Below are 26,914 nucleotides of genomic sequence, written 5' to 3' on the forward strand. Positions count from 1 at the left end.
GCCCCAGCAGTGATCCCGCCTGGAGATTTCTGTCATCTTGCCCTAAAGCCATGTGCGTCTGCTCTCAGAGGGACAGGTGCAACATTGCTACTGGCATTCTTTTAATTGTTGCTCAATATAATATGGTGGATAGCAAAACAAATCCACTTAATAGTGGAAAGGGACTCTTATTTTAGGTTTCCTTTCTGCAGTAATAAATCCTCCAAGAAAGTATGCCATTGCAACAGTTGGAAAGAACAGCAGAGGAAAATTACTTCACTGAGTAAATAAATACTGATTGTGGCCAGAGACACTCAAAAAAAAATAGTCAAGAAAAGTTACAGACCTTCAGTTTAAAACATTTTTAAATCCAACAAGACTACTTCTATTACAGACAATAGTTAAACTGCAATAGCTTTGTTTACAGTCCACCTTGAGAGCCTGTGCCAAATCAAAAACAGAAAATATGAAAATAACTGTTTGCTGAATTTAGTACTCAGTAGTGGTGCAACAGATCACGGTTGATCCGTAATCTGAACCAATCCCACTCCACAGTTCGGCACGCACGTGATCCAAAGATTTGAAAAAGAAGGGGAAAAAAAAAGTATATGTATGGTGCGCGTGGTCAGTTTGTCAAGCGATAGTTATGGCCAGCGATAGTTATGGCCAGCGATAGTTATGGCCAGCGATAGTTATGGCCAGCGATAGTTATGGCCAGCGATAGTTATGGCCAGCGATAGTTATGGCCAGCGATAGTTATGGCCAGCGATAGTTATGGCCAGCGATAGTTATGGCCAGCGATAGTTATGGCCAGCGATAGTTATGGCCAGCGCTAGCGGTCCAAGTGGAGGAGCAGAGGAGTTTGCGGCATTTAAGCAGCCCTTTGTTCCCCAATCCGACCGGGCTAAAGCTATTTCAAAAGCTACTGGGGTGTTTAGCTGCAGACGGGAGGCCGTATTCCGTTGTGCAAAACAAGGGGTTTAAACTATGATGAACGTGCTTGAGCCACACTATGATATCCCGTTGCGCGTCCACTTCAGTGACGAGATCGTACCCAGGCATGCATGAGCAGGAAAAGTTTAAAGTTATGGCTGAACTGTCCTACGCATCTTTTGTTGCTCAACTAAAAACGGGTGGACCTCCAGGTCAACGGAAAGCTACGTGACCGTGACCGCTCATTATATCACAGCGGAGTGGTAGATATAAAGCCCTGTACTGCCCTATATTGCACCTTAATTTGTTTTTATATAATTGCGTGGAATGAGTCTTGAGTTGAATGTTTTTAATAGGTAAAAAATACTTAAAAAGTTAATAAGTAAATGTTAAAATTTTGTCTTTTTTGCTGATCCGAAAATTGGTCCGATCTGTGAGTTAAAACTGTGATCCGATCCGAACCGTGAGATTTTTGATCCGTTGCACCACTAGTACTCAGCCATATCAGAATTGTCATTTAAAGCAAAATCTGACGTGTCTTTCCTCCTTTGTATGAAAATGTGCTGGTAGCTGAAATCACCAGTTCTACATTGAAGGCAAGCACAAACATACTGAGAAAAGTAAAAAACAGCAGAGTACAGCCAAGACGATTTTAAGAGTAATAATGACACTTCATTTTATTAAATCAAATGCATTAACTAGCTAGCAAGTTATCCCAAGAGGCAGTAGCAATAAGTGTGCATGCAACTAGTCAACCAGACTTTTAATGTTGCTTCCCTTGCCAAATGGTGCCAGAAAAACTCTGAAATATATCATTTTATTTTTTGGCTTTTTAATATAGAGCGGCAGGTGATGATTGGTCAATGCTGAACTTCTATCTAAAGCACACTCAGCTTTGTCTCTGGTAGGGAGTGAATGTGGATCTGTAACAGGAAGACTTCTCTTCCCTCCCCATTTTAACAAATACCATCATCTCATCTATGGTGAACAGACCCTTTTTTTTTTTTTTTTTTTTTTTTTTTTTTAAACAGACTAATTTAGCAACAGCAGTTAAGATCCATTTACACCTGCATGGAATCTGCAACTGGATACATGACATCTGACCCACAGGTTTGTTTCCTCTAGGCGGGTTGCTTTGGGGGAGATTTGATGACAACAGGGGAAACCAAATTTTTGAAGTCTGCACCCAGTTTAGAAATGCATTCTCATTATTTCGTTTGTGGTTGCAACATGATCCAGTGATCTGTACTGTTTGTGTTCCTCATCGCATTAACACAGCTACATTCTTTAGTTTGGCTTGCTTGAATCAGCAGGAAGAGATGGTATTGTTCACCTTTAAACTTTGTGGATTTTGTTTTTCTTAAGAAAATACAACCAGAAACATCATCCATTGGTAAAATTATAGTCATGTGGAGCTCCTCAAGTACTCCTACTTCCTCTTGGGGATTTAGTTTAGTTTTCTAGGTTTTCTGCAAACACAAAACACATACTGAGCTTCAGTCTAACTCTTCTCTACCTCATGAAGCTAAAGTTGTTCCAAGTATAATGAGCAAAAATAGAACAGTCAAATGGTCTGTTTAAGCTTAAATACAAGCACAGACATGAGAAATGAGTGGCGTTTAAAATACCATGTCGCCCATTTTTTTGATGCTTATTAAGTCAGCTAAAAGCAGTAGGTTGGTGGTAATAAGTCCCTTCATCTGCCTTTAACCATTTTGCTGATCCTCGCCATCTTTCTCTCATGATTTCTCTGGTTGCCCCAAGGCACAGGCATAAATGCCTCAATCAGTGGCTGCATTGCAAGCTTACCGCCTGTCCTTTTAGATATTAGAAGTGCCATTTGTGCAGGAGTGAGCAAGAAACTGGACGTCTGGGGGTTGGGAGGTCCCTGACAAATCTTTGACTGACAACTGAAACAGAACTAAGACGCAAACGAGTACCAAATACTAATTTTTCTTAGGTTTCAGTGCAAATTTCAGGTTTTCTAACCTAAGACAGACACAGATATCCTGAGGCCCAACCTACCTACATATTTATAGAGAGAATGTGAGAGAATCCACAGGGCACAGTTAAAAAATTCAAACATGGTGACTATGAATCTTAAACAATGAAATTAAAAAAAAAACCAAAAAAAAAAACAAAAACCTGCTCTTTCATTAAAAATAGTCAAAAGATTAGATCACATAAAGTGCATGCAAAACCACATTTTTTTGTGAATAAAAGGGGTAGAAGAGGAGGATAACAGATGGCCTTAATAGAAAGACAGGGGCTCATGTTTGTTCTGCCCCACCAATTTGAGAAAAAAAAAAAAAAACACAACTCCCCAAGTGCACAAAAAACTTGACTACTCGTAATGTTCTACCTCTCACTGAACTGCAAAAATGTTTTTCTTTATTAAAACCATTTTTAACTCATTTGTCTTTCTGACCTGTTATCTGCTGTGAAACAAAACTAAATCATACCATGCGATACTCTGGTCTTGTTTCCTTACCAGCTGCCGTTATTGAGGGTGTGGATAATGCCAATACAAATACCATTACTAATTCTGCTTATAGGCTGGACTTTTCATCTTAGCCAGTTTTTTGCATGAGAGAGAGAGAAAGAAAAAAAAAAAAAAAAAAAAAAAAAAAAAAAGACTACTACCATTCATCTTAGGTGTGGAAAAGCCTCATCACCATAACTGTGACATAATTTTACACTGTATGACAGAAAACATGCCAGCGGTGATTAAACACACACACACACACACACACACACACACACACACACACACTTGGCGTCATATAATTGCAATTAAGTGAACAATTTGGAATCTGATCTCAGCTGGAACTGGTTCTCAATTCCCATTGCTACAAAGGTTTAAATAGGACTGCTCACGCATACAGACATCACAAAGAGAACAACAACGTATGTTAATGCTTTCATTTCGTTTTAAAATTTGGCTATTTTTCTCATACAAAAAGCCAGGCTATATGTTAGGAAAAGGGAAAGAGGAAAGGCCAAATGTTAGGGCAGATGGGTGCTGCATATAAAGCTCCAGGCATGACTGTCATCAAAGAGGGAAAGCCAGCTCTTTATCTGCAGTAATTTACAGCTGATGTTACTGCTGCCCTGCGCTGTCCCATGGGGGTCCATTGAGTCCCAACTGCAACTGGCAAAAAGTATAAAGAGGGGGTGTGGCAGGTTTATTGATGGATTACAGACATGTGGTGGCTCTGTCATGTGTGATAGCTCTTGTAATTTATAATCACTGATGTTGTGACTGCCATTGTTCCTGAAAGGTCTTCTTGAAGACTTGACAAAATCAAACACAATGAGGCACATGTGCAAATGACAGACACAGGAAAACTATTTTTTCTGGCTACATGCAGACTGTGAGGCTGGGCTTAAAGTCAGCAAATAATAAATACCACAAATTTAGTAAGCCATACACCTTTTTTGGCAGTTTATATATGTAATGCCTTTAATGACAGTGTAAACAAATGTAGAATCAAAAGTAAACATACTTTTGTTGCTCAATGAGTATTTCCGCTTTGAACAAATCCCTATCATAGGAAATTTAAAATATCTTTTGCACTAGGGCTGTGCGATATGACCAAAATCTCATATGTCGATATAAAACATTTATCATCCCAACAACGATACATATCACAAAAATTTTACATTTTCTGTAAATTCTGTGAATTTCGGGCAACTCGACTTGCATGAAGTGCATGAAGTTGAACCAGCCGCAATTTTCTTTGGGAGTATTTATTACACAGTGTGCTGCGGGGAAAAGCCTGTTCTAAGGTTTATTTTTTTTAAGCACCTGACGGCTCTTTTTAGCTTCTCGTCCGTAAACACTCTGCATACTATTTCACGTGATTCAGTTTATTTTGAAAAATCTCAACAGGATCTTCAGCTTTATTGTGAAAGGTTTATGTGGAAAATAAACAAGCGGACGGTGGAGACACGCGATGGTTTTACCGTCGTTGTTGCTAACGGCAATGCATAAAAACAGTCGCTTGTCCGTCCGTAGTGTGGTTATATTAAATAGAAGAAAAAAGAGAGAACTTTAAGAATTTCTACAGTGACCATCAAAACGATGAAAACAATATTGCCGAAAACAGTTTATTTTGCAACACCACGAAACAAACGATAGCGTAATATGAAATGATAGGCGTTTTCATATTGTCATCCGATATATATCGTTATATTGAACCTATTCTGCACTGTATATGGTTCTAAACTACTGTGATTATTGTTACTTGTGTTAGCAGCAGAAATGTGCAGCACTACTCAATGGCTAGACGGCATTTAACCCAGCTAATATTTCTGGAGCCAACTAGCAGTAGTAACCACATTTCAACATCTGTAGTCACACATGTCCCAACTTTAAACATTGCTGTCCTAGGTCTCGTTTCCCTAATCCACAGCCGGAAAAAAGAGCAACCGTGAGAGTAAAGCCAACACAAAAGTGCCTTGATTCTTTTTAATGGTTAGCAGGGACACCCCAAACTTGCAAAAGACGTCCACTTATATATGGCAGAAGAGAAAAAGGAAATCCCATGGCTTTCTTTCCCAGTGAACATACATTACTGATCATTTTAAGGGCTCAGTCACTTCATTGTGTAAATTATGGTCACTCTAAGAGTCAGAAAGAAGGATTATCCAGGACATGCCCATTAGTTAGCAACTTATCAATCACATAGATTGACAGTTAAACTCGCTCCTTGCAAGTCAAGTCTGGTCTCGAAAACGCTAAAGGTGGTCAAAACAAAAATGCTCCGCTCAAGGCTTAACAGCAGCACTTCACTAACAGAGGGCCAACAGCTACCCTTAATAGCATCTACACTAAAAACAGCTTTCTTTTGTTTTCAAGACGTTAATGTGCCACACGCTGTAAACGATACAGTTGAAAAACACATTAGTTTAATGTTTCTTTTCTGGGCTCTAAAGTTTCAGTTCTTGGTTAAAAAGCAAACATACAAGACACCAGCTAAACAAATAGGACTTTTTACATCGGAACCCAATGTGCCTCGATTACAGCAAAAATCATAATAAAGATGACTTTGATTAATACAGTAAGCCAGAGTTTCTACCCACATCAAAAAGATTTTGGATGCAGTGTATTTTCACAGAAGCCTTTCATATGTTTAAAATTAAAAAAATAAATAAAATCAAAACAATGGGTAAAGGGAGCAGAAAGGACACATGGGAGTCTGATAATACATTTTAGGTCCAGACTAATGGGTATTTTTGACTGTAAAGCCTGTAAATTTGTGGAAAATCCCCAGGGGATGTTTGGAAGTGCAATTGTTGCACAGAAAACAGACCAGATGAAGGACCTTGAGTGATACAGTGACAAAAGTAACTGCTAATGATCATTCAACAAGTTCACCAATGGAAACAATGAGATTTTTAACTACTCTAGAGAGATCTGGTTAACGCTGGACTCCAGCTAAAATGTCACTGTGGCGTGAAGTGAACCAAACAGCAAAAATATGCACTATAAATGAAAGGTCTGTGCTTGATGTACAGCACACAGGAGAAAGATAAGAGAGAGAGCTTTGCAGTCAAAATTAGTTTTATCCCTAACACTTTGTTTTCACTGAAATACAAAAACTGGAATTGAAATTATACTTGGTTAATTGCTGAGCCGTAGCTTAACTCTAATTGGGGGTGCTTCTGCAGGTAAAGCATACATTACTTTCCAATTATGGTGAAAATATGAAATCAACTCATTTTTGTATCTTCATACCAGGAGCAGCATTTTCCCATCACAGAAACAGCGAGCGCTGCAGAAATGCAGTTCAGCTACTCCACTTTTGCCACACAGTACAGCAGATGAGTTAAGAGTGCTGCAATAACTCAGGTTTTCACTGAGGGCTCACAAACCACCTCAACAAAAACAAGCAGGGACAATCTACCAGGTGAAAGAAAAAAGACATGTTACTCAAGGGATTTTTTTAAGTCTCCAGATGACTTTATAATTTCAGCTATAAAGTTTGGAAGAACAAGTCAAAAAGTTGATTTAAAATAAGCACTAGTCTTGTTTTATAATACAAATGAACTTTTTAAGGGCCAAGTGGGAACTTGCATCCCCAATCTTTGCTTTCCAATTACAAGAAATATGACAGACATTTCCTAATCACTCAGATTCCAATACTCAGAGCACACATACAGATTTCTATCTTGCATTTCTACACGTTTATTTTCAGCAGGGCACACGTCTGCTGAGATGTGTGACGTTATAACCCTATCTGCACTCTCTGCAAGAATTCAGTGAGTTAAAGGAAAATAGCACCATCGAGACTGAGTGTGGCTATGTAGGCTTGCTCAGGGATAGATGGAGTGGCCATTGAGACTAGGTTTTTGGGTTGTTGTTTTTTTGCCTATTAACACTTCGTTTTATAGCCACAAGCTGAACCAAGTGGGCACTACTAAATGTTAACATTTACCGTTTTCTCTGACTGGTGATTACACACACCAAAAATCGTACCTGAAATAAATGGAAATGGATGCAAACATTGTCAGACTTAGAATTTACAGGTGTACAAACATTGGCATTAAGTCGTATGTGATTTGTGATTTTGAAGACAATATTATTTAAGCTAATTAGGGCCTAGGTTGCCTCTGTGAGTCTATCACGCCATGTGTACCTGCTGTTAATGCAGTATCAGGCTACCACAAAAGATACCACTTTGCACCTGATTCGAGAAATAATTATTATTTTAGTCTTTTGATTTTTAAACTATGACCCATCAAATTCTCTTTACTAACGAAAGCGTTACAGTAGACCAATGCAAAGCTAATGCAACACCTCTGAAGATAACAAAAGTTACAGTTATTGTAGCCATGACCATTTTAGACGCTCAAGTTAGTTATTCTGCTGATCGTATTGTGTTAAGGTTTGCTGCAGAAGTTAAGGAGAGTGTACCAAAAGACTGGCATTAGCGTATTAAGGGTAGGTGCAGTAAATGCTCACCTCAGAATGAAACCACAACACTGCGGTAAAACCACATTAACTGCTACCGAAAGAACAATCAACCGACTGGATAACGTGTAACGTTGCTACACGGGCATTGGTTGATTTAATGCCAAGTAGTAAAAGAGAAGTTTCAGTGCAAATGTTCATTACATTTGGGTTTGTGTGTGCCGACAGTGTCGAGGCCTTTACCTTGTCCATCAGACGTTGACAGTGCAGGTGAATTCAGCTTCGGCCGCTTAGAGAGTGGAGGTCCGGCGTCCAGCAGGTTTTCAGCCATAGTTGAAATCTTGCCTGGCCGGTCGCTTAAGTTGATGATTCTGATTAGCTTATTAGTAGAAAGTTGTTCAATCACCAAAAACCTTCCCGGTTAGCACGTTAGCAAGCTGACAGCCTGCTAACATTGGCTAACTGGCTAATAGCTAGCTAATTGCCTGCTACCAGCTAAAGTAACTGTTAGCGTTTAGCTACTCCTCGCCGTGAGAGTCAGTGTCTTTTAAAAGAGATGCAATAGCGCCCCGCTTCGCCACCGCCATTCACCCCATGATAATCCAACACCCAACACCCACATTATTATCGTTAAATACCCCAAAATAAAATATTCCCCATGTAAAAATCGAGCCTCACACTGACGATCCAGTTAAATCAGGTGGATTGCTGCATTCCGGGAGAAAAGTCGTAATTTCTAGATGTTCAAAGTACCCATTTTGCGTGACGTCAAATTTCTTCATGCAAAAATCGCGCGAAGCTCCACAAAAATGCACAATTGCATAAAAATGCCGTATTTTTGCAAATCTCTTCGAAAGTCACGATCTGCTCACCGCTTGCCCACGGTAAACAATACTGCTCCCGAACGGCGACAGGGGCTGAATCACCGCACTCTGAAGGGGAAATCAGATATACGGAGCTTTTCTGCCCGACGACCACCAATCCAATTCCCGTTTTTTCGCACAAAATGTCTCCGAAGCGATATTACGATTTCGTTTTCGGCAGAAGGCCGCTGTCATATCACGGGAAGGATGCTCGATTTCTACGTAAAACCCAGTGTTGGACCGAAATCCTAATTCCGAGCCACGACAAGATGGCGGCTGTTGATTCCTTCGGTACAAAAAAGTTTTTTTTTTCTTTTCCAGATCGGCTGTAGAGGGGGAGGGGCCGCGCATTCACGCCCTACGTGAAAACACCGTCACCGCTGACCGCTGGGGGCGCTACAGCACAACCAGTGATTCACACATGCACTTTACAACCCATTTGATCCCATCTTTTTTTTGTAAACTCGGGGCAAAATATATACATTAATGAATAAAAAATATCTTTTTTAAGATGTTAACTTAAATATTTTACCTTATTTTTACAAACTCACGTAATTTTTTCTGGAAAAAAGAAATTAGATATGAAATGTACATTTCAAGGATCTGAATTTCCTTTAATAACTGGAAAAATATGAATCTCTGCATCATATAGGAGTTTTTCCGTCTACAATAAAAAAATACTTAAAAGTTGTCAGTTTCTAGCCACTTATTTGTCATTTTTGAAATCGTGTTTTACTAACCTTCTTTTAAATTTGTTAACAGTTTGCAACAAATTATTAAAACATACCTTCTTGCAGTTAAAATGCACTTGGTTAATATAAACTGCGCCCCAACTTCAGTCATCAGCTGGCTGCTGATGAAGATCACAACCCTGTCTCCAATTTTGAGACCTTTTAGGTTAGGCCTAATCCTCCCTAAAACCTGGCTAATTTGCATGTTGCCTTTTTGAGAATCTCTAAATTGCTTCCCTCACCTCTTATTTAGTTTTAATAATACAAAACTAAATGACAGTACAGTCTGTCATCACTCATTATATGCACAGAAATTCAACTCCACGTGACTTTACACGTTACAGTATGCTAGACAGTCCAAGCTTTCTGCTTGGAGATTTATTTCTCTCATACTGAAAAAAAAGAGGAATAAAGTCATATAACTCACACATAAGCAAACACACACACAAAAATCAATCTGATAATACGTGTCTCTTATTCATTGTTTTTGGACAGAATCTGACACATGCACATGTATAAAAAAAAATCATATGTGACAAAATAACTGCATATGTACAAACACTGAGTGCTTTGTGCAAATGTGTACAGATTACTATCACGTGTTGATAAATGATACATGGGTAATGTGCACAAAACGTACATTATACATCTCATTCATGAACATAAAACAAATACATTTCAAATCAAACAACACTGTTTAAAATCTGTCCCAGTGTAACTTAGAACACATACGGGTAGAATTTACTTGCAAATTATAATGAAAAGACGTGCAGCTGACATAATTTAAAATGAGTGACAATGTGATGCTTAAGTGCTGACACTCTATGCCTTTATGTATTTCCCTTATTTCTGTCATAAAGCAGAATCACACTTCTCCAAAAGGAAAAGAAAAAAAAAGAGATGACTGAATGCCATGAACTTATCCTTTTTTAAAACGGGAGAACTAGCTTCTGCCAAAACTGAAACAAATCATTTATAAATACACTGTCAAAGAAGGACAGTATTCAGGTAATGAGCAAAGCTTAGTGATTTGAATTTCCTGAATACTGGAAATATATGCATAATAATTAACATATATGTAGAATGACATTGAAATGAAATAGGATGACAGTATAGTACAGAATCAAACAAAAAATAGGGAGACTAGCAAAGAAGGAAACTACTCACATGCAAACAAGTCTCACTCACACACATCTCCCCCTACTGCACCCCAGATCACATAAGTCAGCAGCGTGTAATATTTTATTCATATGTGTGTGTACAGATTAGTGCTACTGGAGAGGATGTGTACCCACAAACCTGTGGAGTTCTTCCTACGCCACCTCAGATCTATGGCTAGTTAGTGTCACTGCTGTGCATGGTAGGGCTGCAGGCACATGGCCTGAAAATCCCATAGATCATCTAACAACGCAAGGCAACAAGACGGTGAACTTTCCTTCACAGCTGATACTCGATATTCTCCTTTATTTGTGTTACATTGTGTGCTATGCTTCATTAGATTTGGCAAACAAGAGCAAGTGGAGAAAATGTACAAGTAGTGTAAATCTTTCAAAAAGTAATGATTCTGGGCAACAAAAGCAGGACTCGTTTAACTATTTCAGCGTCTGCAGTGACGGCTTCTGGAGAAACCTCTTTGGATTTTCAGGGTATTAATGCTGCAACGATTATGAAAGTTGATGCTATGATTAAACATAGTCCACATTCAAAAGGCACAGGCTGTGTACGTCCAGAGAGCTTAGTGAAAGAGGTAAATAAACATGTTTTGCTACAGGTCCCGACAGCTACATAACTCATCCTTCTTGTCATTTTGGCATTTTTGCATGTGAACAGAGAAAGTCCATCTAACCCAACTGCTGACTAATTTTTTAAACATGTGGTGGTGAAAGCTGAAAATGAATAATCTATGGATAAGGCAATAGCAAACTGTCCCCATTTCGATCTTTTTTATATGATTGAGTTGACGTAAAACCTTATATTTCTCACACACTTAGGAAATATAAGAGAGAAACACGTACTTTCAGGAGAAAAGACAAAGCACGAAGTGAGGAAAGAGAAAAACGAGCAAGCGATTTAATGGGAGCACCACCACACTTTTCCAGATGGCTGGTCTGTGTCAGGAGGAAAGAACTGGAAAGAAGCACAAAAAAAGTATCTGGAATTTATCAAAAAAGAAACAAAACCTGCACACAATGACCATTAATTTTCTCAAATATACAATCACAATCTATCCTCTGCGTAATGACAGCTTGGTAAAAAAAAAAATGAAAGAAAAAAAACTTTCTGGAAACCAAAAACTAAAAAAAAAGAAAAAAATACAGTCATACTTTCAGGCACCACAAACAATCAGCTAGATTAGGCTGCACTGCACCTATAATCACTCAATTAAAGTGGCACAATTTTATTGATTCAGTAGAGGCCCTGATTGGTGAAAAGACTGACAGGATCAAGGTAATACGTCCCAATCTTTCAACAGCAAATCACAAAGATAAAGGCAGACGACAATGATCTGTTGGGTAATTTGCACGGATGGGCTGACCATTGTTTATATATATTTTTTCTTTTAGCAATGAAGGCAACGGAAATTCAAGAAAAGTCACAAGATTTGAGTCTGAGGTTTTACACACAGTACTGTGGAAACTGTCACTCATCTCTAAATTTAAACCCACGCCAACAGCCTGTGGACCACCCCATCACTGACCAAGAACTACGCAGTGACTGTCCCTCACAGTCCCATTTAAAGTTATACTTCACCTGAAATCCTTCGAGTATCAAGCGCTCACCTCATCAGAAGACAGGAATGGTGATATTCTGCATTTGACTTATTGACTCCAATGAAAACAACATTAAAGCTGCCAATACTGCCAATACTTGCAAGTATCATACTACCTCCCAGCAATATTAGGACTCTCTTATAATTAATAATGAGTGAAATCTGTGTTGTTGGTGTGGATGTTAGTACGGTAAATGGGAGTACTCAATTTATGGTAGTTTGAATGAGTGATTCTTGTATTTTGGCTATTTATCAGGATTCCAGTAGGAGCAAATGGGAGAGTGGCTGTATTCGGAGACAGGCCAACACGCTGCTGACTTCCTCTTCACTCTTTTCATTTGGTCAAAACAAAAATACAAAATATCACCAGACAGATATTTGGTCTTCCAAGCAGGAGTGGTTCTGATCAAAGAAAAAGCTGAAATATCAGCTAGCTCGCATCGAGACAATTTTACACTACCTGTAAAATTGGACATGTGTGCGAGAGGTGAGCGTTTAATACCTGAAAGACAGATCCCACTATATTTAAAGTGCCTTCCTGCATTTGTGATGGTCTCACTTTTTCAAACCACCTTTCTTCCAGATCTATAGTCCCTTATCTGATTATTGTCCTTTTGATTCTCTCAGCTCTGTTTAAAGTTTCTTAAAAGCTATTTATTGGTAATAACTACTGAATACAAGTGGTCGAAAAAAAGAAAAACACTGTGCAAGACCTGTGCTTAAAATGTGCATTGAGCTGCTACACAAACTAAAATCTCTGCAGCCTGCATGTCCCTTGAAAGTGAGACTCTGGCACAAATGAATACTGTATTAAGCCCTGATGTCAAAGCACAATACATAAATTAACACTGCTTCATGTGATTCCCTCATTCTTCCCAAAGTTTCCTGCTCCGCCTGTCATTCTGCATTGGCACTTATATAAAATCTAAAATAATTTTCCCTTAAGTAAGGTCGGGACTTTGATCAAGTTAAAACAGTTGATATGGCACGACAATAATGATTTCTGTAAGAAATACTTGCATTCAAAATAAAAGCATGAAAAAAGAAACCACAGCATATTCTGTAGTCTAACATTGTTAAAACTTGTTCAGTATTCATATTTTTGTTCACTGTTCTAATCCTGAAGGCACTTAATGACAAAAGCATCAACAACAACAACATCAACAGATCCCTCTTTCCCTTTTCAGCTTGTTCGCCATCATAAACTGCTGTGCTCAACACAGGTAAAACCCGCCCCAGGACTCAGGCAACACTCCCATGAAAGACATCAAGTACAATCTTATAGCCACTGCATCTACTGGTTTTGTTTTTGACGTGACCAGTCTGTCTTCCATGCCAAAGACACTTGCTTAAAGGAAAAGACATCCCGCCAACATCGGTAATCAGTCCTGGGGAGGCAGCAGCTGGGGGCAGTAAGAGGAATAGAAGACAGCGGGAGGAGACAGAAGGGATCAGAGGCGAGCATAAAACTCCTCATTGAGTTTAGTTAGCTCATTCGCTTCCTCATCTTCATCCTCCTCTTCTTGAAGCGCGAGAGGAGCTGGCTGCACCTGGGAGGGGCCTTGTGTACAACTGGGCTCTGGGCCTAGTTCAGAATGAGGAGGGGTGTGAACGTCTGTGGCAGGGGGCTGTCCAGCGTCCCTATATCCTTCCTCCCTCACTTCTGTGGGCTTAACTGAGACAGGCTCAGGGCCTACTTCTGGAGGCCTTACAGCATATTGGGGTTGAGTAGAGAGTGTGGAAAGAGAGGAGGAGGGAGGAGTGAAAGAGGTGGAAGGGGCAGCCACAGGCTGGGCAACTGAAGTCTCACTGGCAGGTAATACCACGGACGAGGGTCCAATTCTGACAGCCTGCTCCGCTTGATCCTGGTATATACTTTCCCCACTTTTTGGGTAAAGGAAAGTCCTCATTTGACCTTTGCCCTTAACATTCACAGTACCTCTATAGTCAAACTCTAAACCCATGGCACTGAGCACAGCATGGCTTTCCTCGCTCACTTGCACCCGACACTCCACGCCGGTGGAGTCCATGCGACTGGCAATGTTTACTGTGTCTCCCCAGATGTCATAGAGCAGCTTTGTGGTGCCGATGACCCCTGCCGTCAGGGGACCATGGTTAAATCCAATGCGGAGCTTGAACCCGAAGCCTAGCATGTTCTTGTTGAAATCATCCAGGACTCCCATCATCTCAAGGGCAAAGTTGAAAAGGGCCATGAGGTGAGCATGCGGAGAATCCGATTCATTCTCAGCCATCTGCTCGACGTTCAGTCCCGACGCAGCCATGTAGGTGGCCCCGATTGTCTTGATTTTTTCCACGCTTGAGAATTCAGGTTTGCGAAGGAGTTCGTCAAAGTCTCCAATCAGCTCATTCAGGACACGGTAGCACTCTTTTCCACCTTCGTAGCTCTCTTCATAAAACTCACTGAAGTTCACAATACTGGCAAAGATCACACCCACACTGTCGTGGTTCTTGGAGTAGCTCTGGGTCACCTGAAATATATGGAGAGAAGAGGCTCACATTATAATGAACTCACAAGAGAGAACTATCTTCAACTGTAGTCAATAGTTTGAACGTGTGTATACATGAGATTCAGGGTGAATTTAGATTTCATTGTAAATGAACACAACTGCCATTTTTTGCTCATTAACTGATAAAACTACTACTGCTGTATTTAGCCAGAATTTGCTTAATAATGGTTGATTACAAAGAATAAAAAACAAGAAAATGTTTATTTATTGATCAGTATTTAGAGGATTAAGTTCAAGTTTAATAGTTCATTTAAATGGCAACAAAACCTTGAGCTGGTCAGCGACATGGATGGGGATGATGTTGCCGAGTAACCACTCAGCCTGATCTCGCATCATCTGGATCTTGGTGCGGTGCTTGTCAGCCTCGACGTTGCCATGGTAATGGAGACGGTAGCTGATCTCAAACTCGCGGTTGAGGAACCACACCAGGAGAAGAAGCAAGAAGAAGGCCAGGATGGCCTCTGAGATCAAAAGGTCAGAAAACATCTTAGGACCATTTTCTGAACTGCCGTCAATCAATGTTGAGGTGTTTGGTCTGTGGAAGAAAATGATGGGAGAATCAGAAAAGAATGAGGGACATATGGGAGAAACGATCAGATGAGAATTGAAAGACAAAAGATGGTAAGGCGATTTCTGCAGCCATTTCTTGGAGAATCTACGACATAGCATCTTAATAAAGTTTTAACATATATCTTGCAGTTCTTAGCCCAGTTTTTAAGTTACATGTGCTTAATCCAGATAATGTGCAGTAATGCTGGGAAATTTTGGTTTAGCCTTAATCAAATTTGATTTAAGAATCTAAGAGTCCAAACGTTGCCAAAGAGCAAGAGTATAATTTTGGACTTGCACTAAAATTCTGATTTATTGCAGAGCAGCCAGTTATAACTTCCCAACCACTGTTTATCTGCAGTTTAATTAATTCTGGAAGATTTAGAAACTAGACTTGAGTTAAAGAAGATGAAGGCTGATTGAAAGTGATTTTCATCCAATCACTTTATGGATTTATGTGACAGATAAGAAAATTCAAGGAGTTATGCCTGGTAAATTTTATCTGATAATGCACTTTAGCTAAAAACTGTAATTAGCACTAGAATAAGAAAAGTTATCCTCAATGTAATATTATTTGAGGGGTTATTTATCATCATCACCTCAATGCAGAACATGTGAACTGATGATGTCGAGATGTTCTGATGTACAATTGAAATTCAGTTATTTTATCAAGACGAAAGAATGAGGGAAAAAATTTCTTGTGTGTGATCTGTGTCATATCCTACACAAACTCTGTGACTACATTGAATGTATAACGCATGGGAACAGTTTGTAAAGCAGGTGTGCAGCACAGTATTTGTTTTAAGTAACCACACCTGCAGAGATTGTTTTGCATAGGGCTATGTGAGTAACAGGCAAAACAAGAGGTGCTTTGTTTTCAGCTTTGCCTTCCTATGAGTCTCAATTTCTGCTGCAACATTCAGATTGTTGGTGTAATGGTGTGGGGAGCTCTTCTTCACACGGTACAAGTTTAGCACTGTTTAAATGCCACAGCCTACCTATTATTTTTGCTGACTGTGCCCATCCCTTTATCCAAGCTAGTACTATCAAAGTATACCCAATAAAGTGGCCAGTAAGTGCATAACTATTAACTATAATATCCTGGGGAAAATGCTTTTTAAAACCTTATTTTTGGGCAAAGTCATATACGTTTTTTAACATTTTTTTCATCTTTTTAACTCAGATTTGACTGGTGATTCTATACATGCAGTTTTATGTCCTGATGAAAATGTAAATTAAAGTGAATTTGCATAAAACTTCAAAATAGCTGACCTAACAACGGTCTAGAGGTGTTTCTATCCCCACATCCCCAGACTTTTTTAATGTTAAGTTGCTAAGTAACCACCAGCTGCTGGGCTACTGGCAAAGGTGGATGCTGAAGTTTTTCTTGCATAAAACATACCAACGCTTTATGACCCATGTCTGTATACAATAACTGCATGCATCTCACACAAAGATTAAAATAAAAAAAAAAGAAGATGATCTCCGTGCCACATACTCTCATGTCTGGTGTAGCCACTTCCATTGATTATAATAGAAGTAAAATGCATACTTTAGGCATTCAGTGTAACCACAGTAAAAGGCTGTGGCCCACACTTATCCATCACTGAAGGAGAGAGAAAAAATTACGGAGAATTTCTCTGTTTCAGTTTGTTTTTGTAATTCCCCTGATAAAACTAAAATAAAAAATGCAATGTTGAAGTTTACATATCCAACTGTAATATAAACAGGTGTATCGTGAATGCCCAGAAAAGGAGCCAACAAAGACCAAAGAATACAAAGAAACAGTTCTCTACTTTCATTTTTTTCTACTGCGGCCTTGATTAAGGCTTAGTTGTAGCCCTCATACAAGATTTAAGCCAGCATGAGCTGCATGAGTCATTTCCACCACTATTGGCATTTGCAGGCATTATTACTGCAGCACACAAAGAGGAAAACAGAGGAAGAGAGAGAGATGGATAGGAGAATAAAAAGCATGACCGTGTGAGCATAGGTTAAAGCTAGAGAGAGCTGTAGTTATGAGTAGAGAAAAAAAAGCAGTCACTCCTGTTAACCCTTCAAATGTCAGTCATCAATCAAACCCCTCTGTTTCCACGGAGACACTCACCCTTGAACTGGTAAGCTGTTATTACTCGAGCTGAAAGACACAAGAGTGGTGTCAGTCAGAAGACCAGTCAGGAGCAGTCACACACATGCACACAAACACAAACAATACGCATGCATGACAGCATATAATCAGGGGTTAAAGTGGGCAGAACAAGCCAAAATGGTGTTTCGATATCTTCAATTACAGAGTAATTAAATACGATAGGTGGCTTAATGCACCACAATATCAAGCAGGATCATGTTTCATTTGCTATAGTATGGGGTTCCTTCTAGCTGATGCCAGGAAGATACTCAAGAAATCAAAAAGTAACATCACCCCATCATTATTTGGCGAACTAGCGATATGCTAACTTATTTTCAAAATAGTAGATGGATGGTTAAAAATCCCAAACTCTATAGCATCATCACAGGCCAGCTGATCACAGCCTTTCCAGAAAGAAAGCAAATGTACTTGAGCTCACAAAACAAATGAATTATAAATTATTCTGAGGAAAGACATTTTTCCTGATGAACTGCTTCACTGGATCTTGAGTGATATTTGAATTCCTGCATATGATGTAGATATTCTTATTTCTGTTGCAGAATCTGCTACAGGTAGCGTGCTTAAAAACTACCAATTGAAATCTGAGCCACAAACAAACCGGGCAGACTCTAGTGCACCAATGCAAACCTCTTTCTTTAGCATTAAAAAAAGGAATTATTATTATGTACTAAAGAAGTTCAGTGTTAATTTTGAGACTAAAAAGCAATAATTGCAATAATTTTTGTAGTTCTATTGGTTACATGATGGTTTGTTTGTTTTTGTTTTTTCCCAAAGTGCAAATTTTGCAGGTGAGTGCATTTAAAATTAACAATACAAATGCTATTTAAAAAGGTCAGCAGGAGGCAATTAACTGCAATAAAGTGCTAAAAAAAAAAACAAAGAAAGGAAAAAGCCTGCCTTATTTTGTACCTGGTGTGGAGGTGATAGTTGCAGCTCAAAGTGTTAATTTGGAATGCCAGGGGGAGATATTATCGGAGTGATAATTGGCACGAGAGAATGGTTGGCATGGAAGCGCCATGTAAAACTTTGGCTCGCTCCTGTAGCTCTTTACTGAGCGTTTGTCCTGAATGTTTAGATCTGAGTCCCACATCTTTCTGGTCCTCTGTAATAGTGGCATTTTATTGAAACTGAGAAGAAGTCATCTCACTGCAAATACAAAATGCATGCATGCTATGGATGTTTTAAAGGCAGCAAAGTTACGTTTTTACAGCGAGCAGAGCAGTTTGCGCCGTAGATTTTTAATCCTGTACACTGAGATCAGTTCATAATGGAGCACAAAAGCCGCTGCGGTGTCTCTCTGCATACACAGATGCCCACAATGTCACAAACTCCCTCATGTATTTTGCTTTTTTCCCTCCTCTCCATCAGATCAATCACATAATATAATGAAATGTGCAGCTATTAATGCGACTCGGATTGGAAGCATGCAGAAAAAAGCAAGAGCAATGTGTGCATTTACAGATGAGGCACAGCTGCAGTAACTTCATTAAGGGTGGATTGCAAATAACCTTTTATGCTCTTCTCTACATCCTGCAGGTCAGCTGTTATTAGTGCTGGGCGATATGACAATATATATCGTGTCGATGATAGAAAAGTGTCTATTGTGCCATTTGTCTTCTATCATTTCTAACCTAATTTTATAAATTATTACATGAAATATACCATTAAAAAGCCTGTGGCAAATATATTAGTGTTGTCTTCTCACTATACATACTCTTAACTTTATGCAAGAGAAAATAAAGTATGAAAAAATGATATTTTTCGCAAAGAAACTCCGTCTTGTGGTTTTGCGACATGGTGCTGCTTTACGTGCACCCGGATTTGCGACATGCTTTACGGTAACTCAAAACGATGGACGTGCGACAGGTTGCAGTTTCATGCCCGGACATGCAACAGGCAGAGACAGCTACACAGGCAGCCCAAGAGGAAGCACTTTTACCGAAAAGAGGGGGTACATCTGTGATTTGGTTACATTTTGGGTTCAACAGCACCAACACGGAGCAGAAGACGCCCATTTGCAAGCTATACTATAAAACTATTCCTGCACCCGATGGCAACACAACAAATCTCTCCTATCACCTACAGAAGGTCCACGAAAAAGAATGCTCAAGAATCCAGAAAATCCGAGCTAAACCAAGTTGTGGAACGACAGGAGCAAGTTGGGAAAAGAAAAACTATAGCTAGCCAAAGATACAGCAGTCTTTCACACAAGGCCCTTATAAGAAAACGTCCCAGCGCCATAAACAAATCACAGGAGCCGTCTCGTGTTACATTTGTAAAGGCATGGCCCCTGTTTATGTAGTTGAGAAGGACAGCTTTCGTGACCTCATCAAAGTCCTTATAAGTCGAGTTGCCTCGCTTATATGACGCATGCCGGGCCAAAGTAGAGACGGATGTTTGCAGTGTCGTGCATTATGCCTTGACGACTGACCTATGGACGAGCAGAGATACGCAGCCCTACATGAGCGTAACCATCCATGTCATTAACAAAGACTGCACCCTCTGCGCTCGCTGTTTACAGACTGCGTACTTTCCAGATGACCACGGGTCAGGTGGTATATCGTGATATATATCGTCATCGTGATATAAAATAATTCATATCGTGATAAATATTTTTTCCATATCGCCCAGCACTAGCTGTTATACACAGGTGCCGTGTTTGAAATAAAGCTGAATAATGCTTGAATAATCTCTGGATGACTCCTACACTTCACCCGAGCTCTCCGCTCTCCCCTCCGCAAAAGTCTCCATCGGTTTCTAACAGAAGACTTCTCCCTTTTCTATCAAAACACAGTGATTATTCTCCCGCTGACTCTCACCGATCTGAACTGCTGTTTCTGGAGAGAAAATGTGGAATACCTCCACTTACACTGTGCCATTTCAGTCAGTACATTGTACATTGAGGATTATATGTAGTGAATATATGCAGAGATCTACAGACTAAACACAAAAGGTGCAAATTTGTTTTACAATAAGGGCTGGCTAGAAATCACTGCTCTACCCTACTCTAACCTTGACTACTTAAGTCTTTTATAGGGATTCATGATAGCATCCCACAGAGTACCCTGCACTTAGTGTTTGTGTGTATGTGCAGTTAGCGTCTCACCTTTCCCCAGCCAGAGGACTGCACAACAGCAGCAGCAGCAAAGCAACCCCTGTAGCAGTGGCTAGGATTGAGCGCATCCAGAAACTCAGCTGACAGAAGTTACAAAACTGGATGATGGCCAGGATGGTGGCACAGCACAGGAACGCGGTCACCTGAGGAAAAACAAAAGCTAGTTATTCGAATGTCTTAGCAAATACAACAGCAACAAAGAATTCTTGCACATTCAACTGAAGCGTGTGCTATAAAAACACCTACTAAGCACGTAGTGATGTAATGATGTAATACTGGCTACTCCTCAGCTGTAAAATCCAGGTTTTCTGTTTAAGCACTTAGTGGTTATGTTGTGTAACACAAGTGCATCATACTACATCTTTCACCACCAGAGCCAAAGCCAGCATGTTGTAGCCCAAAGACAATCCATAGGCTTATTGAATAAAATATGATAAAAGCTTGAAGGTTTTTGGATCAAAGTACTACAGTTCAGTTCAGATAACTGCAACCAGAAAGTGCCTTAAGATGATTACCCTTGTGAATTATTGCTACATAAATAAAATTGAATTAATTAGCTTCCCATTTCCCCCACGGCAAACGTTTTTCTCTACAGTTCTTGTTGCCATTTCCTTGGTATTTCCCTGGATTGTGTCAGCAAAACTGCAATATTATATCCTAAAATGTCAAGAGCAATTCAGGGAATAAGTGCACACACACTTTCAGTTTTCAGGACTAGCTCTATAATTTCATGGAACATTTTTTTTAAATTAATGAATCATTTTATTTGTTTATTGTCACAAATAGACCTTTACGACAATCAAAGGGATTCTATTTTGCTCATTTCCAATTTTCTCCGTACTTTGTTCTTGGACCTTACTATAGTATCTTTGCATGATTCTGATTTCAAAATGATCCTTATTCATCTTAACCTGGGCTGTGGTGCGACACCTCACTTCATGCACATTGTGAAGCAAGGTTTTTTTTAGCACCTCTTCCTTTAAACTAGCTTTGTTCTCATTGGCTGGTCCTTGCAAACGATTAGAACAGCAGGCGGGTGGAGCTGTGGTGCTGCTGCATTCCCAGCCTAAGGTGGCATTATTAGGAATATCCTCTGTCACTGACTTCTTATAGAGCCAAGAGCAGGAAAAATTTTAAAATAAAATTTAAAAAAGCTTCCTGGTAGATGCACCTTAATTTGAAAATCCCAGGCGATTTTGAGAAAAGTTGACTCTGGTCTTGAACTCTAGGTCAGGGTCCTTGAGATTCAAACTTGTTTGAGATTTTTAGTAGGTCCACCCAAGGGATGAATTTAAAAATCCTACATCACCTCAACCTTGAGTTGTCATATTCACAAACTTGGGTATCAACAGTAACAATACCCCATGAACCTTTTAAGATTGAGGGGTAAAAACTGTCTACAACAGTGTTTAGTGCAGTCTGAAACCTGCACTTTGGCTTGAAGGGATTACTTCTATATATAGCATGAAAATAACTGGATGGATTTCAAAACAATGCTGTCAAAATGAGTTTTTCACCAATGTTGAAGATTTAGCACTGAACAAACTGTAGTGTATTCAATCTCAAATTGAAATCCACCACGTGAGCAAGTGTTGGGCCATCTACACTAAAGCAGAGTCATGCTGGAAGAGAAAACCTAAGCACAGTCCAAAATGTGTTGGTAAGCTGAGGCATTAAGAGTCCCCTTCGCTGGAACGTTCCAGACTCACTCGTCAGACAGAGTGCCAGATAGAGAAGCATGATTTGTCACCCTACAGAACATGTTTCCACTGCTCAGGAGTCCAGTGGTGGCTTTCTTTATGCCACTTGGTGCTGTAAAGCCTGCATGTAGCTGAACAGCCATGGAAACGCATGCAGTGAAACTCCCGGCACACAGTTTTTGTGCTGATGTTGATAAGTCTGCAGCACTCAGCAACCCTGCTCTTCAACTTTACATGGTCTGCCACTTCATGGCTGAGTTGCTGTGGTTCCTAAACACTTCCACTTCACAATAATAATACCACTTAAAGTTCATAATATAATATCTAAGAGGACATAAATTTCACAAACTGACTTGTTGCAACAGCAGCATGCTATTACAGTGCCACGCTTGAATTCAGGGAGCTTTTCACAGCAGCACAGTCTTTCACAAATGTTTGCCAAAGCAGGTTACATGGCCAGGGGGCTTGATTTTCTACACCTGTGGTAATGGGCCTGAAATAGCTGAAGCCAGTGATTAGGAGGTGTGGCCCAGTACTTTTGTCCATAAGGTTTAGCTTTGTAAAGGGATCCTTGACCCAATAAAGTGAGCTTTTTTGTCATAGTTTTGCGGAAATGTCTTAATGGTCTAAGCCTGAATTTCAAAAGCAACATAAATGAAATATAATGTGATTTGTAAAAGTCTAAAACATAGTGATTTAGGCTCTTAGAAACACGCAGAGCTCTTTTCATGCAAAAACATGCAGACAGCAAAATGAATTTGGGGACATTTTCACGCTGTTAACCAGAGGTGGGACCAAGTCATTGTTTTGCAAGTCTCAAGTAAGTCTCAAGTCTTTATCCTCAAGTCTCAAGTAATGTCAGGCAAGTCAGAGTCGAGTCTCAAGTCACTGGTGTAAAAGTCCGAGTCAAGTCACAAGTCTGAAACTTTGAATTTCAAGTCCTTTCGAGTCTTTAAAAAAAAAAAACAACGAAAAAATAATGTTGCAGTTATATGCTAAATGTAAATATTAGACCATGTAATTTTAAAATCTGTGTTTTTCTCAACACATGACAAAATAGTGAACTTAGAAAATATACACAAATTGTGAAATTGCACCTCTTTAAAATGCAGCTCAATTAAACCTAGGTAAGGTAAGGTAAGGTAAGGTAAGGTAACTTTATTTATACCTAAAGGCAAGGTAAATTTGCTTTACAGAAAGAATAATTTTCACCGACAGTTCTGAGATAAGCTGCATGTTATTCTTGGATGCGGTTGTAGGACCAGCTTTAAAATCGCATGACAAAAATATCATACACATTAAAAAAAACTGTATCACCAACGTAGCCTGTACAACATTTGCTAGTTAGATGAAGTCAGCTATCTCATTGTAGCATATTTATATGCATATTTATAATCATACGGTTCTTGGAGTGAGTGCATACACTCATGAAGTTTAGTAACTTCAGGTCACTGCAACAAGCCCAGGTACAGTTTACCGACGGATGGGTACAGGGACCATGAAATGCACCGTGTAGAACGAAAGACCATCGTACGTATCATAAGTTTACCAGTCTCACAAATCGTCTTCATAAATACACATTCCTTAACCGTTTATTAATAGGACCTTTGAGCTCAACGGTAATTAATTAGCAGTGGAAATAATTTCTGGTACCCATCACAGAAATGTAGCAGTGACAATAATATTGTATGCTGTAATCGTACTGGGCAATTAGTGATACAAAAAACCTGTTTTATCCTGTGAATAAAAGTATATGTTTTTGTCAATGTACCATAATAACAGAAGCGAAACGCAATATTGTGTCAGGACAATTCACTATTTATGCACAATAAATAAAGGAGCATAGCGCGACCATTTCTGTTCAGCGCCAGACTTGCTTGTAACCTATATCACTAATTATGTTATGAAAATGACGTATTAACTACTAAAAAACACTGACCTTTGTGTAAATGCTTGGAGCAGACTAACCTGTGAGCTGGAGTGTTCTGGGACGTTATATTTGGTCTTTGAATGGCTGCAATCCAGGCCATCCGACTGGTGTCAAGCCAGCCTCCAATTCGAGACTTGCAGTCAAGCCAGCCTCCAGTTTGTTTTACGTTCCCTGTGTATTCAAAGTATTACGGGAATGGATGTGGAAACCGGATTTCAAAATAAAAGCCAACTTCGAGTGAATTAACAGATATGTTAAGAACATAATAACATATAATTTAGGCTTTTTTTTTTACAAACTCTAATGTTAGATCTATATGACACAGCCTTGTACCCTAATTGTGCCCTGTCACTATCAAGGCCATCTTATTTTGGATTTCAAAGTAAAAGCCCTGTGAATCTTCATTTTTGAACTACTCTTTCAATGACTTAATAATGCTCTTAAAAGCAAAAGTCGTATTTCCAAATACTATTTGAACTTTATATCAACACTTTCCAACCACAGTCTTTTTACAGTGATACCATATCAATATCAAGTCAGTCTGATTTTGCCTTTCATAGTAATGGCCCTTTGAAATTGTCCATAATTGACTTAATCTTCTAACGATTCAAAATGCTCTAAAATGAAAAATTCTTGTTTCCACAGGGTAATTCCACCTTAGATCAACAGTATACAGCCCCACAGTGATACCATATCAATATCAAGTCATTCTGATTATGCCTTCCAAAATAAAAGCCTTTTTAAATTGTCCATAATTGACCTAACTTTCAGTGATTTCAAAATGCTCTAAAATGGAAATTTCCTGTTTCCACAGGGTAATTCCACTTTAGATCAACAGTATACAGCCCCACAGTGATACCATATCAATGTCAAGTCATTCTGATTTTGCCTTCCAAAGTAAAAGCCTTTTCAAATTGTCCACAATTGACCTAACTTTCAGTGATTTCAAAATGCTCTAAAATGGAAATTTCCTGTTTCCACAGGGTAATTCCACTTTAGATCAACAGTATACAGCCCCACAGTGATACCATATCAATGTCAAGTCATTCTGATTTTGCCTTCCAAAGTAAAAGCCTTTTCAAATTGTCCACAATTGACCTAACTTTCAGTGATTTCAAAATGCTCTAAAATGGAAATTTCCTGTTTCCACAGGGTAATTCCACCTTAGATCAACAGTATACAGCCCCACAGTGATACCATATCAATATCAAGTCATTCTGATTATGCCTTCCAAAATAAATGCCCTTTCAAATTGAGCATATACGGCCTACTTTTTTGACGATTTCAAAATGTTCTTAAACAGAATTTTGCTGTTTCCACAGGATAATTTCACTTTAGTTCAACAGTATACAACCTCACGATGTTACCATATCAATATCAAGTCATTCTGATTTTGCTTTCAAAAATAAAAGCATTTTCAAACTGCCCATATCTGACTTGATCCTGGAACAATTTCAAAATGCTCTAAAATGGAAAATTCCTGTTTCCACAGGGTAATTCCACCTTAGATCAACAGTATACAGCCCCACAGTGATACCATATCAATATCAAGTCATTCTGATTTTGCCTTCCAAAATAAATGCCCTTTCAAATTGAGCATATATACGACCTACTTTTTTAACGATTTCAAAATGTTCTTAAAAAGAATTTTGCTGTTTCCACAGGATAATTTCACTTTAGGTCAACAGTATACAACCTCACGATGTTACCATATCAATATCAAGTCATTCTGATTATGCCTTCCAAAATAAAAGACTTTTCAAATTGCCAAGATACGACCTACTCTTTTAAAAATTTCAAAATGCTCTAAAAGTGAAAATTGCTGTTTCCACAGGATAATTTCACTTTAGGTCAACAGTATACAGCCTGACGATGTTACCACATCAATATCAAGTCATTCTGATTTTGCTTTCAAAAATAAAAGCATTTTCAAAATGCCCATATCTGAGTTGCTCCTGGAACAATTTCAAAATGCTCTAAAATGGAAAATTCCTATTTCCACAGGGTAATTCCACCTTAGATCAACAGTATACAGCCCCACAGTGATACCATATCAATATCAAATCAGTCTGATGTTGCCTTCCAAAATAAAAGACTTTTCAAATTGCCGATATACGACCTACTCTTTTAAAGAATTCAGAACGCTCTAAAAATGAAACTTGCTCTTTCCACAGGATGAATCCATGTTAGATCAAAAGTGTACATCCACACCATGGTACTACTTCAATTTCAAGTCATTCTGATTTTGCCTTCCAAAATAATGGCCTGTTGAAAATGCCAATAACTTACCTAACTTTCAGTGATTTCGGAATGCTCTAAAAAGGAAATTTTCTGTTTCCACAGAATAATTTCACTTTAAATCAACAGTATACAACCCCACAGAGATATGATGTTAAGATCAAGTCACTCTGATTTTGCCTTCCAAAATAAAAGTATTTTCAAATTGCCCGTAGACGACCTACTCGTTTAACGATTTCAAAATGCTCTTAAATTGAAAGATGCTGTTTCCACAGGATAATTCCACTTTAGATCAACAGTATCCAACCCGACAGTAAAACCATGTAAATTTCATGTTGGTCTGATTTCGCCTTTCAAATTAATGGCCCGTCGAATTTGTCCATATGTGATATACTCTTTCAATTATTTCAGAATGTTTTAAAAATGAAAATTGCTGTTTCAACACATATTGGGTTTTCATTTTGAAAAGCAAAATCAGACTCAATTGATTATGACAGAATTGAATCATAAAGA

The 26,914-nt window shown here is 39.0% G+C and overlaps 2 protein-coding genes across 5 annotated transcripts in view; both read right to left on the minus strand.

The window, feature by feature from the left end:
* The window catches only part of crebbpa (CREB binding lysine acetyltransferase a), a 48,279-nt gene extending 39,306 nt beyond the window's left edge, over positions 1 to 8,973 (minus strand). For all 3 annotated transcript variants that reach the window (XM_085355050.1, XM_085355049.1, XM_085355048.1), the window contains exon 1: positions 8,072 to 8,973. In XM_085355050.1, coding sequence (XP_085211176.1) covers positions 8,072 to 8,159 — 88 coding nt within the window. In that variant the 5' untranslated portion in view covers positions 8,160 to 8,973. The remainder of the gene's footprint in view (positions 1 to 8,071) is intronic.
* A 924-nt stretch (positions 8,974 to 9,897) lies between these two features.
* Positions 9,898 to 26,914, minus strand: part of adcy9a (adenylate cyclase 9a) — a 54,765-nt gene continuing 37,748 nt past the window's right edge. Inside the window, exons 8-11 of one of the 2 annotated variants that reach the window (XM_085355051.1) lie at positions 20,525 to 20,676; positions 17,377 to 17,406; positions 14,988 to 15,255; positions 9,898 to 14,681 (exon numbers count right to left, since the gene is read on the minus strand). In XM_085355051.1, the coding sequence (XP_085211177.1) occupies positions 13,644 to 14,681; positions 14,988 to 15,255; positions 17,377 to 17,406; positions 20,525 to 20,676 (1,488 nt within the window). In that variant the 3' untranslated portion in view covers positions 9,898 to 13,643. The remainder of the gene's footprint in view (positions 14,682 to 14,987; positions 15,256 to 17,376; positions 17,407 to 20,524; positions 20,677 to 26,914) is intronic. The other variant, XM_085355052.1, reaches the window with a different exon arrangement.

This window comes from Diplotaxodon limnothrissa, linkage group LG6 (assembly GCF_057381915.1).
Source record: "Diplotaxodon limnothrissa isolate DT_005_m linkage group LG6, D_limnothrissa_male_GT1.1, whole genome shotgun sequence".
Classification (NCBI taxonomy): Eukaryota; Metazoa; Chordata; class Actinopteri; order Cichliformes; family Cichlidae; genus Diplotaxodon; species Diplotaxodon limnothrissa.